General features: G+C 41.2%; 1 protein-coding gene across 1 annotated transcript in view; it reads right to left on the reverse strand.

The window, feature by feature from the left end:
• Positions 1 to 16,667, reverse strand: part of efcab6 (EF-hand calcium binding domain 6) — a 43,200-nt gene that overhangs the window by 17,494 nt on the left and 9,039 nt on the right. The window contains exons 5-12 of the mRNA XM_046379217.1: positions 7,305 to 7,441; positions 5,834 to 5,952; positions 4,689 to 4,822; positions 4,137 to 4,285; positions 3,900 to 4,001; positions 1,901 to 1,991; positions 276 to 554; positions 47 to 127 (exon numbers count right to left, since the gene is read on the reverse strand). Of these exons, the coding sequence (XP_046235173.1) occupies positions 47 to 127; positions 276 to 554; positions 1,901 to 1,991; positions 3,900 to 4,001; positions 4,137 to 4,285; positions 4,689 to 4,822; positions 5,834 to 5,952; positions 7,305 to 7,441 (1,092 nt within the window). The remainder of the gene's footprint in view (positions 1 to 46; positions 128 to 275; positions 555 to 1,900; positions 1,992 to 3,899; positions 4,002 to 4,136; positions 4,286 to 4,688; positions 4,823 to 5,833; positions 5,953 to 7,304; positions 7,442 to 16,667) is intronic.

A 16,667-nucleotide genomic window follows, 5' to 3' on the forward strand; every position in this document is an offset into this window, starting at 1 on the left:
GTGATAGGGGTGATATCTGATCACAGTATGTTGTGTTAACACTCACTGTTCTCCATGAAGCAGATGCCACAGACGCTTTATCGGTACACTGTGTGGTCTGCCTCTCATCTGGTGTTATTTGCTGCTCCTGAGAAAAAAAATAATCAAATAACACAGTACACATTTATGGCCCCAAATGGAAGTGTGAAACTTCTGTAGGGAGTGTGGGCACACACACACACACACACACACACACACACACAAACACACACTAGCAAATGGTTATACAAACATACAGCAGTGTCCTCGGTCTCCTCGCCTACATCCAGGGGCTCAGACGTGTGAGCAGGAGAGGGTGGCGGTGTCATGTTTCCTGTGGGAGAGGATGTGATGCTGGGGTTGAGTCTCTCCAGGCTGCCCAGCTGGATAAGCCCAGTGTGTTCCGGGTCCAGCGCTTTGAGAAGCTCTGTGATTTGTGAACGACGAAGACGAGGCTCGGGTGTCCGGAATTGAGTCCCACCTGGTCTCTCCAGAAAGTGTCTCAGGTCTGCTCGAGTGATACAGCCTGCCTCTTTCTGGGAAGGAAAGTTATGTGAGCATTCTCTTTCAAGGTAATTACAAGTTTGCTGTTGTGGCTGTTGCCACTAAGCTGCAGTTAGCATTTACAACAAGTAATCGGAATTGTCAGTGCCCAGAAATGCCCGTAACACAGCAATATTGCATATTAAACCTTACCAAAAAACATAAATTATCATAGCCTTGTTTACACATTGGATTAAACCAACACATGAAGATTTATAACTAATGGTCTAAAGGAGGATGTCAGAAATAGAGCGTTAAGAGACATCAAGAGAAATCACATACGACAAACTACATAGTCTTCATACTGATGAGCTATTCTGCTGGATTATGTTAACAGTAAATATGTTAATGGTATTGTGTTCGTTCATTGTTGAGGTGATGTTACACGATATTTATGTGCCAAATAATGCACTGTATTATTATGATAGTACTAATTATAGCCTGGCACAAAAGTGCTTCAATCTGATGTGTATGTTTATATCATACACAAACAATGTGAATCATCGGAAGTCTTCCGAGCTCTTAAATGTTTCCCTAGAGATTGTCTAAAAACCATAGTTGGCTTAGAACCTGCCTGAGTGAAAACCCTCATTATTGGCTGGCGGTGTGAGGACACTCTTGTTTGATCTCCCACCGCTGAATAGATTATTAAAACAGTTGATGGAGGGATTTTTTTTTTCCCTCCCATGCCATTAAAAGGAGGAGATTCTGGCAGATAGATATGCGTGATTCATATCTGGGAGAGGCTTCACACACTTACACACACACACATAACACACATTTGGAAGCCGACTGTTGTTTTGTGAGTGGCGGCAGCAACATCAAACATAACTGTGGATTAATGGAAAATTCAACCCCCCCCTACACCCCCACCCCACCTCCAAAGTTTAGTCAAACTGCAAAGTTTCATCCAGCTGAAGTAGACTGATTTGAAATTAAAGAGGCAGAACTGGATGCGGAGGCGTGTTGAAGGGACTGGCTGTCAGACGAACATATGGCTAGTGACTGAGTGGCTAACCAGTGGCCATATGCAATCATCTAATCATGTTTATGGCCATCAAAAAGCTGTGGATGATGATTGGTTCATCTGTAACGCTGTCTGGCATTTATATTTAAAGCTTACACCTGAGCATGTGCCTTTGTCTCTTAGCAATCTGGTGAGATTACTCCCATGTGTCCTGTCTGATAACATTCAAAATCACTTCTGTCTCATCTTTTACTACACTTTTTGCAAGACTGCACAAATAAGGGAGGGGTTTGAAAGGATTTCAGTGTGTCTTTTGTACAGATAAGAGTTTCATCGGACAATTTTCATCTATTATTTAGTCCTGACTCCTACCTTGTCCAGCAAATGGAAGATCTCTTTCAGATGAAGGTACATGTCCTGGAGATTCAAGTTGTCTTCATCTGGGGCAGAATGCTCAAAGTTCCTTAGAAAAGGTGGAAAGGAAAGGAAAGGAAAGGAAAGGAAAGGAAAGGAAAGGAAAGGAAAGGAAAGAAGATGGCTTGTCAGAAAAGACATATTCCCATTAATTCTTTATAATTCCAAACTGTTCTTTCTGGCCAGTAAGCACTGCTTTATATCACCAGCACCTCAAGGTTTAGAGAATTTTATATTTTTAAGCACCTTCACCAATACATTTTCTGTAAATTTTCATATGGGACTAACAGCTGGAGTTGAATTTCTGAATAAAATGATCTATAAATTTGCCTGTGCAAGACCTAAAGGTCTCTAAGAATTTCTGCCATGGCTCTGGTGGGAGCAGAAACCATAACATTCTTGAGTGCCAAGAATTACAAAAAGTGGTTTACTTCTCAACAGTTTTGAACGAAGGCACCTTGCAGTTGAACTGGAAACCAAAATCTAAAAAAACAATAAGGTACCATGGACATTATAAAGGGATAATGTATTATCCAATAGCCATCCATTTGATCAATACTTGGCTGGGCTATTCGCATATGGTCCCGACATTCATGCCGATCCTAATTGCAGAGAGCAGCGTGCCTTTTATTTAGCAAAGCAGTATGTATGGAACAATGGGGTGGTACGTTGGTTGGGATCATCTGTCTTCAGAATCGCTCATCCCACCTTTAATAGAGACCACCATAGTTCACATCCTGTCCTGCCACTCAGAATTGTAGATTCTTACTGGCTGACGAATGTGGACTAACTTTCAGAAGGAGTATAATTAGACACCTTTGACATCTAACTATAAAGGAGGGAGTTTCTATCTGTCTGTATGTAAGTTTGTATGTCCTTTGCATATCTCAAGAGTCATTCACACAATCCACCAAGTGCATCAAATTTGTATTCCACAACAGGAGGTAGGAAACCAAGGAATAAATGTACTGTTGTGGACTGAAGCGTCAGCAAAACACACTTCCTCCACGTAAAAAAAGGCTCACCTACTAAAATCAGTGTCAGTTTAAGAGGATGCTACCAATCATTCTCTCCAAAGCCACCAGACTGTGGTTTTCTAATGTTCTTTCATTGTCCCCACGAACTTCTGCACTGCATTGCTGTTATGGTAACATAACGTTACGCCATGTGTTGTTATTTGGCCATTATATTTTCCATTTACTTTAAAGGACATGTATGAGTGAGGAAACGGGGTTAACAGACATTATGGACAGTTGGGACAGTGTGCAAAGCATTTTAATTTTTTTCTGCACCCCACACTGATGCAGTAATATATTTGCCAGTGATTCTCTTGACTGCATACTACCCAAACAATAAAATAAATCCATGCTGCAATTATGAAGGTCACTTAATTATTTGTGAACATCATTTCACAAGCTTAAAATATTAATGTCTCTTATTTGCCTCTAGTGTCATGATCCTCCTCAACCTGCATGCCAGTCTGGCAGAAATTTCTTAAATTAGTTGCAGCTTACCTATTCAGAGCAAAAATCAGGCTTAATCTTTATGGGGGCTGCCCAGATTCACTTTAGTTTAAAACTACTTTAACTATTACTTATTTGCTCCAACCACAATTTTCTCAACCCTGATCCATATCTCTTGTCACTGAGAAGATTTTGTTGGAATAGTTCATTTAAAAATGTTGGAACCGACCCTTACAAAGAAAATATTCACTATCACTGTTAGGGGTAGCAATAGGGTTGCAGTGTAAGTAAGGAAAATCAGTTGAGTGCACTTGAAGCACTATTACCATGGCACACACATGATTGTCTAAAATAATATCGAGCGTAGCAGTTGCAGAGTCATGCATGCTGCCTTATTCATTCAGAAAGCGTCATGTCGAGTGTGAACGAACTCCACAGTGTGGTGACTAAAACACTCATCACTACAAACACAAAAGACATCATTTCAAACTAACCTGTCACAATGAAGACACGTGTCACCCTTTTCTTGAAGTGGGCTCATGAAGTGTCCCAAAAAGTGCTTCCACTTCACTGGCCCTATTGCTTCCACACCATAGCTGTACACACACACACACATAATCCATACATATGTATGAAAAATATATTACAGAGAATAGATGATAGCTTGATTTTAAGATTTTGGGACATTGTTGGTTGGTGGAAAGATAAATAAGTAAAAAAATTTTCCCTACCGGCTGGTCAGCTTTTGGAGGGAGTGAGGGTTCATGGGGAATATAAAGCTGCTAAGAACGGCCCTGAGGACATCCTGTTTTACCAGGCCAGTGTGGGTGGTGTCAAAGGCCTGCAGCGCTTGCCACACCGCGGTAGAGTTCATACACATCTGACAGGTAGAAGAACACAGTAATGTACATTCATATTTTAGAGAAAGATCTCTCTCTTGCATTGCCTGTGGCTCCTCAATAAGGACAGGAAGTGAGTCATCTCCGTTTTTTTGTTGCCATGGAGTACATCCCAGTGCAGCTCTAGGATGTGAAAGAAGAGCCAGCCTCGACTTCAATGCCTTTCCCGCAAATTAGCCATGATTAACACACTAACTCAGGAGCTGATTTTTCTGGGCAAACATTTTAATTAGAAGTGTTCCCTCTGCCGTTTGCATCCTGACGTGCCACTTAGAGCCAATTTAGCCCTCTGTCTTCGAAGAGGATAATGCAGGGGAGAGGGCCAGATGGTGACATGCAAACATGAGGAATTAAACACACAAAGTAATTCATACAAGTCTGTACCTTGTTGTAGAAGAGAGACCGCAGTTTCCTGTGCGGCAAGACCGATGAGGCATCACATGATTTGGAACGACATTCTGGTGTCTGGTTTCTCTGTTTGACTTTCTCAGATGGAGTTGTCCCACGGCTGGACACCTCTATGAAACACAATCTTTAGATTAACTCTTGATTCTAGTATTTACTTAACAAGTATAGCCAAGATAGTTTGGGATTAAATAGAAAATAAAACAACTGGCTTTTGCTTCTGGCTTTGGATTTGGTTCAAATCATGCGTAGGTTTTTAGCCAAGCTAGAGAATGACACTGTCAGTCCACCATTGGTCCAGATTGAAATGTCTCTGATTTAATTGGATGGATTTGTTGCAGATATCCATGATAACCATAGATTAAATTCTAATGACTTCAGTAACTATTGTCAAGCATCAAAAACAAGTTAGATTGAGTGAAATATCTCTATCACTTATTCTAAGACTTTGCTAAACTATCTACAGAATTTCCTAAACTGTATAAAGACAAGTACCAGGGAGTGTCCCTTCAGAATAAAGATGACATGACACACAGAATCTGTTGGGATGATTCCTCTTTTCTCCTTGAGCTCAAGCTACAATAAAGCTTTTCTTCAGAGCAAGACATCCAGGCTTCCAGCACTCTTTTCTTCCATGACAAACCCTCCACTGCCATACTAAGATTTTCTCTCTATGTTCAGATTTTCACGTTTCACTTGTAATAGCTGAACTTCCGTGATCACCCTGACCCTACATTCTTAAATACTTATACTTTGGTTTATACTTTGCCAGCATGTCAGCATTTAGATGGAAAACTACTTAACACTGTGTTATCTAATGACTGTAGCGGTCACTCAGGTGATCATTGAGGAAGCCGTCGCTGTCCCTTTCACTTTACCAACAGCCCAAAGATAACTAAATTCCAGGAAAAACTAGGTAGTTAACAATGAACACTAACAGTTTCAGTAACCAGAGTTACACTAATAATAGTGTTAAGCTTAAATGATTGCTGTGCAACAGCATCACAGAACAGTTAGTATGTCTGTAAACCCATAAAACTCTTCTTGGTATCTTGTTTGTGTTCAGTACTGCTCCCCCTCAGTCATATTCTCTAAATCAACATTTTAATCCACTGTAGCCATACCTAGCTTAGTGCAGACTGGCGCAATCTTGAAGTTATGGCTGTCTCCAAAGCCTAGCTTCTCCAGGAACAGTTCGTAGGAAATGCTGGATGTGTTATTGGGACTGTAGTGTTTCCACAACCTAGAAAAAAAAGCAGTCAGATGCTGGACATTCATGTTTAAATTAACAGTTTGACAAGAGACCTATGATGTCGAGATGCCTATGTCAATGACGAGATGAGAAAAAAGGTCATGCTAAACGCTTGACTTTATCTCCTCTAACACAGAGCAAATGTGTGTGTGTGTGTGAGAGAGAGAGAGAGAGAGAGAGAGAGAGTCCTGGGCGCTAAAACCAATTAAAGCTATTGAAAATGAACCTGTCACACACAATCCTCTAGAGCCGCATCAAAAAAGTTGAGCAGCGTTTCTAGAGTGGATTTGACTGCAGGGCCCGACTTTTAAAAGTCAATTAGCTCTCTCTCTTTATGAAACAAAGGCTGACCACAAAGTTAGTGCTAGTGATCCCGTCCTCTCCGACAGACAACTTCCCACCACAGGGAATACTGGAAATAGTCAGGGCCTGTGCTGGTTGGTTGACAGTGTGTGTCTGAGTGCCTGTGTGTAAAACAGTAGCATATGAACACACTTTAAAAAAAGATTTGTTTACATATATGCACTTTTTTGTGTTCAGTTTATGTTTTGAACGGTGCAGCTCAGATGTAATAAAGTGTGTATGCTCATCTGTGCGTGAGAGAAAGAGGATTTGATGAAATCGTACAGGAAGCCGGAAACAATCATGTCTGTGTGGAGAGCAAAAGAGACAGAATGCACTGGCCAACATGCAATTTCAGTGCCCGTCAACTATTGTATCATGACAATTGAGCTTTTTATTAGCTTTTTTTTTTTTTTAGATGCATTCATAGGCCAATATCTCTTTATAGGGATTAGTGCAAATGTCATCTGCACCTGAAAGAAGTTGCTAATCGCACTGTAAACAAAGATGGGCAGACGGAAGAGGAACTCTTCTTTTAATCAAGTACCAAAAGGCCCCAGATCAGAACTGCTGCCAAGGACTCTGCTTTAGTATATGAGGAGCACACTCTGCTGGCTGATCTACCAGGGCACCGTCCTGGCCTGCGTATGTTCACAACTTGCTGATCATCTGGCTTTTCATTCTTTCTGCCATATTGGAATTCTTTTTAGCAATGTCATCTCCTCGCTCAGCGACTGGCATCCTGGTTACGATGTGATTCATGCTGATAGAAATTATGCATAAATAAATTTGAAGCATTTCATCGGGATAACAAATTGTAATAAAACACAATCATTCTGTCAGAATTGTGCTGTACATTCATTCACTGGAAACAGTTCTCAAGAGCTATGTGCTTGTACGTGTGGTTTTTGAAAAAGGAAGCGACACTGACTACCTGCTCATGCTGCCACACAGATTTGGTGCACAAATCTATGTCAGAGGTAAAGACACTTAACCCCTACCTCTGAAACTCCTTGTCTGACAGGTGCATGCAGTAGTTGTCCAGGATGCGGCGGAATTCGTGCTGCTGGATGTGCCCCTCTCGGTTGTAGTCAAACAAGCGGAACACTCTGATCACAGTCCTCATGTTGCTTCCGATCTGCGAGGTTCACACACAATGATTGACAGCAACAGCAACACCACACCTCAGCGGCACCCGTGAACTCTTGAACCCAACCGACTAGCTGGGCTCGGCTCACCGGAGCTTTCATCTCTGTGAACATGGTTATTGACACGAGTGCCTTGATCTGTGGAACCCCGAACCAATTCCCTAAAGTGCTGACAACTGATGAGGTAGAAGAGAGCAAAGAGGAGATGCAAAGACCGCCGGTACACACATAAAACAGAGAAATGAGAAGGAGGAGGGAGGGCACTGAGGGGGGATTCTGGGTCATTAAAGCACGCACACTGAGGTTCAGAACTGCAGCTAGAGATGTGCTTCTGTGTTTCATGACTGAAAATTGGTGGTGTATGGTGTATTTAGAGGTGATCCGATCTGAAGGATATTGCCTCAGTACTGCACTGAAATTGCCAATAGATGTGTTCATTTGCAAACCTTAAAATGCATAACTTAATTCCACCTGGAAGTTTATTCTAAGTAGAGTGTCTCAAATCTATGTTTCCAACTGCAATAAGGATATTTCCAGAACATATGCATGCTGTTTATATGTAAGGTTAAAGATTTGAAATTGAATCATTGTTTTTATAGATACTATTTTGGCACTTTATCCTTGCTGGTGAAAATAATTCTAAAAGTATGTCACTGTCAAATTCACATGACAACTTGACAGCTCATTAATTGCTGGGTTAATTAGAATTTTTAGAGTGTAAAAACATAAAAGTAAGGGAGCAAAAAAAAAAAAAAAAAAATTCAAAAACATTTGTTGCTGGATTAATATTAAAGGATTTTGATTAAATGAGGACCCAGGACAAGCAGGAGAAGGTGCACAGGGGTCATTCTTGTACAGATTTGAATTATACTTTTTTTTTCTGTCCATTTTGAACCAGACCACTCACCCCAGTTGGTCTGACAAGCTTGATAAGCAAGATTTAAAAGATTGTTCCAAAATGACAACATTTTTAAGGTAAGTGATGCTGCCCTATTAATGGGGCTTCAGATCAGAATACGTTTCTATAAAATATATATGGATAAACCGTAGGGACATTTAAATGCATCTTCACAGAAGATACCACAAACAAGCCTTTGTTTCTGGCGTTTTGTGTTCCCAATGATCCAGCTACACCTCCTCCTCATGAATTCTGTGTTGAATAAGAATATCGCACTTGCTAGACTGAACCCACCAGAAAAATATATATATTGGCTGTTTGGTCAAACACTTAATCTAGTATGATAACATTTTCCTGACAAGCAGCCTCATTGTAAAAATAATTACTGTTGCATCTCACAGTCCTAAAGGGAGGAAGTCAGATTACATGAACAAAGTATATTTGACACTGGAAACTTCCCACCTCTTGGTTTCTACCTTAATGTAATTTTAGTTGCCTTAACAAAAGGCTTTACAAAGGGCTGTGCAAGACCTTATTGTTCAACATTTTTTACCTTTTCGCTGTCTACAATGTCTACTCATGTCAAATATGATATAAATAAGGTTAGAAAAAGATAATGTTTAGTTAATGAAAAGGCAAACGTTAACTAATCGTCTGTGTCTGGGTCCAAACACTGGTATCCCCCATGAAAGTTTGTTCATGCCCATCCACTTCCCTATACTCAATACTTTTACCACCTTCCTAAAGAGAGGACACACTGCTAACTGTATTGGTGCTCAACATCGGCATTGCACATAAATCATGAGCTGCAGAACCATCCAAAATGCTCCTAATTCCTCACAAACTTGGGCTTCGTTTAGTGAAGGGTGCAATATTGGCTCCTCTCCTTACAGGCAAACCAATATATGAGTCTAACTCACACATAGAACATTGGCGGATCAGAGCAGCAGAGCACTGAGGAGCTACAGGCACAAAGAGACTTGATATATGTGTGATTTGGAACACCCTGACACTCTGAGAAGCAGGATGATGAGGATTTGGATCGGACTAACATTGTTAGCGCTCAGTTGCAGTCACTCAGTCAGACTGAATGAGTGCCCAAGCCAAGTCCAGCCTGTCCCGCCTTCCAATGTCTCCGCCATGCACGAGCTCGCCCCATAGCTCCGGGGCGCCACGCTAACCACGGAGGAACAAGAGCACAGATACTAAATATACCCCCAGTGACTCTTGGGTAATCAGAGTCTTCTGTCGCCCAGAGAAGTCTCCATCTAATTGCACTCTGATTAGACGAGCTGCCAAGTGTCTCAGTGAAAGGCGTGGAGGGAGCTTCCCTCATGCGCTGTTGCACTGACATTGTCTCTATGAAGACACAAAATAGAGCAGATGGAGAGAGTCAAGCAAATATATACTAGATGCTGACCTCTGAAACATTACAGTTCACTATTTCCTTCACTACACCAGACTGTGTTACTATAATTTAGCTCTCTTCTCTTCTCCAGCACTCTTCTTAATCACAGGGGACATGAGGTTTTTTTTTTTTTGCACGGCAGTAAAACTTTGAAAATCTCTGCTTCGTGTAATCTAACAACTTTAGCTACCGTGCAAGCTTCTTTACAAGCATAACAATTAGCCCCGCATTTACACCACCTTTCATTGTGCCAGAGTCAGGGGAAAGGGAAGAGGCACTGCACAGCAGCCCGTGCATTTAAAAAAAGATCAAATGAAAGTGAATTTATTAAAGACAGATATAAATATGATTCTCTCCCCCCACTGTCCCTCCCTCCCTCCTGCTCCAACTTAGAGGATTCTGTGCTAATTAGAAATGTGTTAAAATCACAAAGGAGGGAGAGAGGAGATCATACGGTATTAATGAACAGAGACAGAGGGATATCATCCAATCTCCATCTCTATCTCCATCTCATCTCTCCCTCTGTACACACTCCCCCTCTCCTTTTTATCTGCCTTTGTGTCCTCCTCTCCTCAATTCCCTTGCAAACTTTGTTTCCCTTTCTTTCTTTCCCCTTTTGTCTTTCAGCCCACGCCTCTCTCTGCCTTTTTCCTCCTACAAATTCCTTGATTGTTTAGGTTTTATCTCCAATCCTGCCCCCCCACCCCACCCCACCCCCCTTCTTCCTCTTCTCCCCCCTCCCCCGTCCGTCAGCAGTGCCAGCGCTCCATTAGGCAGCTGTGTTCTGGTTGGCGTGGTTGGAGGCCTGGCACAGTGCCGTGCTCGGAGTGTCTCAGCAGCCCTCGCCCATCCGTCTGCCCACCCAGCCCCTTGGTCCTTAATTAATGAAAGCTCTGTTGTTTTTGTTTACCGGCCTGTTATATGCTAATCCAGCGAGCCCTGCATGCCCGTCTTTCCTCAATGTCTGCATTAGCCTCTCAGCTGATTACTATGATCTCAACAGCCGTGACCCAAGGTGGAGGTCTGATAGTCATTTGATTACTGTGTGTTCTCAACATTTCTCTTCCTAATATCTCTTGCAAATTTAAAAGGTCAATGGCCTTAAAAAAAATCAACAGTGGCATGTCATTACAGAAACCACATTGATGGTTTTCTAAGTGCTTTTTTACAAGTCAACTAGACTTAAGTTTAAACTTCTTGTTTAAAGGTCAGAGAAATTACTCAGAACATCTCTAGAACAAGCACATAAAGACAGACTTGTACTATGACTACTAAAGTGCATTACAGTAAGAAACAGGGGTTAAAATTCTGTTATGCTGCCTGTTATCTCAAAACCTGGGCAAATAAGATGCAAACTACCAGGCTATACACGTACTGCTAAAGAGACAAGAAAATCCCGATTTTGTAATTTGGATTAAATAACCCTTTAATATCACTTGAGGCCATGTCGTAACACCATCCCTTTTTAATTCCAACAAAATTTGATTTCAGGAAATTTCCCATAGAATTTTATTTTGGCAGGCTGGTGAGAAGCCTCTGAAATAGCACTTAGATCATCATCGGTTTTGAACAAGTCAGTCTAAAGTAGCACAGATTTAGATTGCGTAAATGAAACTATTATTATGTTACATTACCGGATCTTTTAAACTGGTTTGCTTAATTCAACTGACCTGTTTAAATACAGAAAATTATCTTCACTGATTTGTTAGGCATGAAAGCCTCTCAGCTGGGCTTAATTAGAGTAATGACTAATGTGATGTGTTTGAGCCTCCAGCCTCCCACCTCATCTGCATGTTTGAATTTAGTAAATACTGTTTGTCTCTGAATACGGAAGGTGAAGTGGGTCATTTCTTTCATTTAGACCAACTTTTCTTTTCCTGTAAGAAACCTGAAATCTACCACTGTGGTCCCTAAAACCATCAAATAAAACTCTAATGACAGAAGAAACCTGCATCATAGAGCATAATACAATGATAGCCATGTTATAATGAAGATAAAAGTATAGCACTAATCTTCGCATAGCAACACTTTCTCTCCAAGTTTATTTAATGCCACGAACAAAGCTGCATTTCAGTAATTTCACTCAGTCTGCACTGACTTGTAAACAGTGTGTAACGACAAGGCTTTAAAAGACACTCGACTCTCCTCTCTCTGTCAGCCAGCGCTCCGTCGTGCTTTCTCTAACCTTTCCTGTCACTATGAATTATGGGAAGGAGATGAGCAGAGGGATAGGACGGCTCTCTGAAGAGGAGGGATGAAAGGGGGAGATAGAAAGAGCCCGAGAGTTGGAGGGGAATGAAGGGAGACAGATCACAAACAGGAGCAGAGGAGGGAAACCGCTAAGTGACAGAGGGAGCGTCAAGAGAGGAGAAAAGAGACGAAAGCAAGAGGAGATCAGACAGCGATCATAAAAGAGCGCAGAGATGAACTTTCTTTTGTCTGTCAATTAGAGGGCTAATTTCTCTCTGGTTGGGCTCCAGAGTGCCAAAGACAGGCGGCATTAAAGTGGAGCTCAGAGGGATAATAAGGGGCTCTGGGACCATTCTGCTGCTGTCGCTCCCTATCCAAACATTAGTAATACAAAGGCACTACATAACCTAGACAACATGGAGGGTCTACAAGAGGGCTTCCCAGAAATACTCATGCTGTGGCTCCTGAAATAGATGCAAATGAAACCACAGACCCTGATTTGCTGAAAATGTACTCCAGGGAATCCCCATATGGGAAGCTTCCTGCTGTTATGTTGGTTTCAGGAACTGCTTGTGAGAGAGACTGGTATTAGGAGAGCCATTTTTACAGAGTGTTTGTTGATAACATTGATAGAAAATAGCTCACGACATCCTGATGATATTTAAGAATCCAATCAGGCACCCTGACTAGTGTGACACTATTCTAGTAGAATACATTTTTAAAGAATGTCCTGTATTTGTCATTTTTAGCTATAGAATTCTGACCCGATACCCCATTTACAGGTTACAACTCCTCCACATAAAATGACAAAATACCATATTGGTCCATGTCCTATAGTGATACAAAGACGCATTTTCTGATATGATTCCCAGGACAACAACATTTGCCTGAGTCGTCCAAAACTGTTACAAATCACTGTTGGAAAAGATATTAGTTTTATGATGTGAAAACTATATGGTTAAGGTTTAGTTAGGTTTAGGCTCAAACACATGTTCACATTTATGAATCAAGTTTAAGATCAAGTTTTGAGTAATGGTTTCTACTCTTGTTAGGATTCTTTCATAGTGGCAATAATACCCACGAGGTTAAGGTCATAAAATGATTTTGGTCATGATTAAAGTCTCTTTGAAATGAAAAGCTGATTCCACATATTTACATGTTTGCTGTGAAAACAGTCAGACAGGGAGTGACTTGTCACGGTTATTGATTGGCATCTACAGCAGCAACAAGGAATACATTATCAAGGTGGTTTACTTGCTGAGTTTGGCTTAGCAGTTTTGAGTTAGCTAATAGGACCACTAAGACCACTAATGTTAGCTGCATGGCTAGCCAAGCTAATGGTAAACCCCATCGGTACTGGATTCTGTGTGGTCAAATTAGCCTCAGCCTGAGTTTGGTCTCATTCTGGTCATGTTCAGTGGCTGCTTGAGCCTGAGCTCAATTAGTGGTTACTTTAGCAACAAGTAAAATCTTCTGTTGAACAGGAAATTTTGTAAAACCACCAAGAGGATCTCAGGAGGAGGATCTGAGAGTGCGGGAGGGTGTTGTGGATGGCTTTAAAGGTGAGGACAAGTATTATATAGTTGATGTGATGTGTGATGGGGAGCCACTGGAGCTATTGTGAAATGGGTGTGATGTGATGGGTGTACCCATCATTATAGTTTATGGAGGATTTTTTGTGGCAGGCCAAACAGAAGGGAGTTGCAGTAGTCTAAACGGGAGGTGACTAGGCTGTGAACAAGAACGGCATTGGAGTGAGGAGTGAGGGAAGGACGGAGACGGTTGATGTTGCAGAGATGGAAGTAGGAGGACCGGGTGACACTATTGATGTGGGAGGTGAAGGAGAGTGTTGTCAAGGATGACCCCCATACTCTTTACCTGAGGGGAGGGGGAGATGGAGGACTCATCAGTGGGAATAAAGAAGTTATAGACTTTCTTTAATGTGGATTTTGTGCCTGTCAGAAGAAGTTCTGTTTTAATGCTGTTTAATTTGAGGACATTTGAAGTGAAGCAGGATTTTATTTCAAGGAGGCAATTGGTGAGGGAGGAAGGTGGGAGTGTGGAGTTGGGATTGGTTGAAAGGTAAACCTGGGTGTCGTCCGCATAGCAGTGAAAGTGATTTTGATGTTTGCAGAAAATGAATGGGCCCTATAGTGATGGGCAGTGTCCCCATCGCTATAAAACACATAGCAAATGATGTTTCATTTCCAACTAAAGATTGGAGCAGAGCATAGTAGTATAGGATGATAGGTTTTCTTCCAACATAACACCAAAAGATATTAGCTATAGGTTAGATTTTGTATGTAGTGTTAATAGGGATATTTAAATAAACATAATGTAACATTATTGCTGACAACCCATATAAATTCAAACTTTAAATTGTGCCATTCATTGGCCTTAAAACCTACTTTTTAAACCTACAATTTACCAAATGAATCGGGACTCTAACATGTCTGTTAAGAAGGTGCACAGTATGACTGAGGATGTGATCTAAAAGGGATCAGGTATCATAAAATGTACTGTGAACCAGCTGTCTGCCAACTGAAGAACGGCATTCAAACTGAGGCTGCTGTAAAATGAGTTAACCAGTACAACAAATCCTGTCCAAAAACCAAAAAAAAAAAAAAGAAAAACTGATGTGATTAGTCTTAGCCACCTAAGTCAGATGACAACTGTAGCTTTTTTCACAAAATGACAGATTCAGACAGACAGACAAAGATTAGTTACAACTTCCCAAATTGGGATTAAACTGACAGGCATAACACACTCATCCATCATGGAACAGACAGAAATTTGATTGCATGTTGGTCCTGTTTCAGTTGCTTTGTGCAATATTTTAACACAATTCTGCTGCTGTCTGACTGTGTTAACTAAGCAAAAAATCACAGCTGTCTGAAAAGTGTTGGTTTGCTCAAAAATATTCAACTCTTCCAAGCTTTAATTCCATACAAAATGATTTTCTCTCCTAAACACCTGACTTTATATGATAAAGGTCGTCCTCTGTTGCAGAAGTGATGTGATTAGATTTTATTTTTGGAGTATTTTTTATGCCTTTATTACAGACAGTGTAGAACTGACAGGCATCCCAGTGACTCACAATGTTGCTTTAAGCTATTGATTATCAGTGTATTTACATGTATGTTGTCAGATTTACCTGCACCAAAACAACACAACTAATGAATAAAACCCAGAGAGGAGGAGATCAGGATGCTGATGGAGTTAATAAACAGTTGAGAAACATCCTTCATCTCACCCTTGGATGGCTACTTCAGTTAAAAGTGTGTGTGTGTGTGTGTTGGGGGGTTGCAGTGATCTTAATTGAATATTGATAAGTGAGGCGAGCGCATGGGGTAAACAGCTGTGACTGGTACTTCATCATGTGTGTGTGCGCATCACTCATTATCAGGCCCAGCTGGTCCTCCAAGACAAGTCATCAGACAGTGACCGCGCGCACACACACATGCATACTCACTCACAAATTCCTACACACTCACACTTATTACAGTAATTGACAAACAATCTTGACAGAGATCAAAGTCACCAAAACTGTGTACACTGCAGAGAGGGATTCCCCAGTGGCTTTGTTTGTTCCGTAAACAGGCTTCAGAATATCTTATTTATTCATCAGAACTTTCTGTGACTCAGAGCCTCTTTTTTGTCCCACAGAGAGGTCACTACCTGGGTAGGCCAACATCTTCGTCATGTTGCCATGACAACAGATCTCCTTGTCTTAGTAACAGAAGTCAGAGTGTTTACGGAGATGGATTTGTAAATGGCATGAAATGAAGTGGCATTCGTTTGGGTGGAAGGAAGTAGCCTGCGTAGAGTCTTTACTGTTGCGTCACAAGTCTCCTAGCAACTGCAGTTGGTGCCATGATGGAGTTCCACTGGACAATCAGCCGTGCACGAAAAATATACCGATTGAAAAATGACAAAACAGCTTTTGTTGGAGGTAAATTTTAAATGGCAACATGAGAACAAGAGAAGGACAAAGGTGAGAATCAACAGCAGTCTTTTTGCCCTGCTTTGGTAGATTGTGTGACCTCATGAAGCCAAAGCCCCACAGATCCATCCATAAGAGCTACAGTAATGAGTCAAAATCTACAGCTGATAAATGGTATCCCATTCCTGTCAACTGAACTGACTTGCCTTTAGCAAACAAAGAAATCTTCTTTCAATGGACAATTTACATTTGGGGCATCCACCCTGGAATTTATGTCGCAATAGTCGGCACTCTAAAAAAAAAAAGAAAAAAAGACCTCAAATATTCAAATATTTAAAAGTGTAGCGAATTTGGGAGAGTCGAAAACACCAGAGTGTTCCACCAATCTCTGTCCATGTTTACGGAAATAAACATGCATGATATCAGAGCAGTATGAAAGCATCACAGTCAACGCACAGTCAAACTTCTAAGTTTCTTTTAAGTGTGCTAATCTGTTAAATCAGCTACTGTAATTGCTTGTGAAGTTCAGAGCCCTGCTATCATAGAGGTATAGAACTGAATACCGGAGCCAATGATGGTGCCTATTCAGTCCAATGAGAAATGCTCGCCTGGCACATATGTCAAAAAAGTTTTCTAGCTCCCAGGTTTACTTCCAGGGCATCCACCCCAGTGAATATCAGCAATAGTGTTTCTCTCTGCTTGTTCCCTCTCAGCCCTTACACTTTAAATTGTGCTCACGTCTGAGATTTTTACATTGTTTTTCTCAGGTCAAGTATA

This window comes from Scatophagus argus, chromosome 22 (assembly GCF_020382885.2).
Source record: "Scatophagus argus isolate fScaArg1 chromosome 22, fScaArg1.pri, whole genome shotgun sequence".
Lineage (NCBI taxonomy): Eukaryota > Metazoa > Chordata > Actinopteri > Scatophagidae > Scatophagus > Scatophagus argus.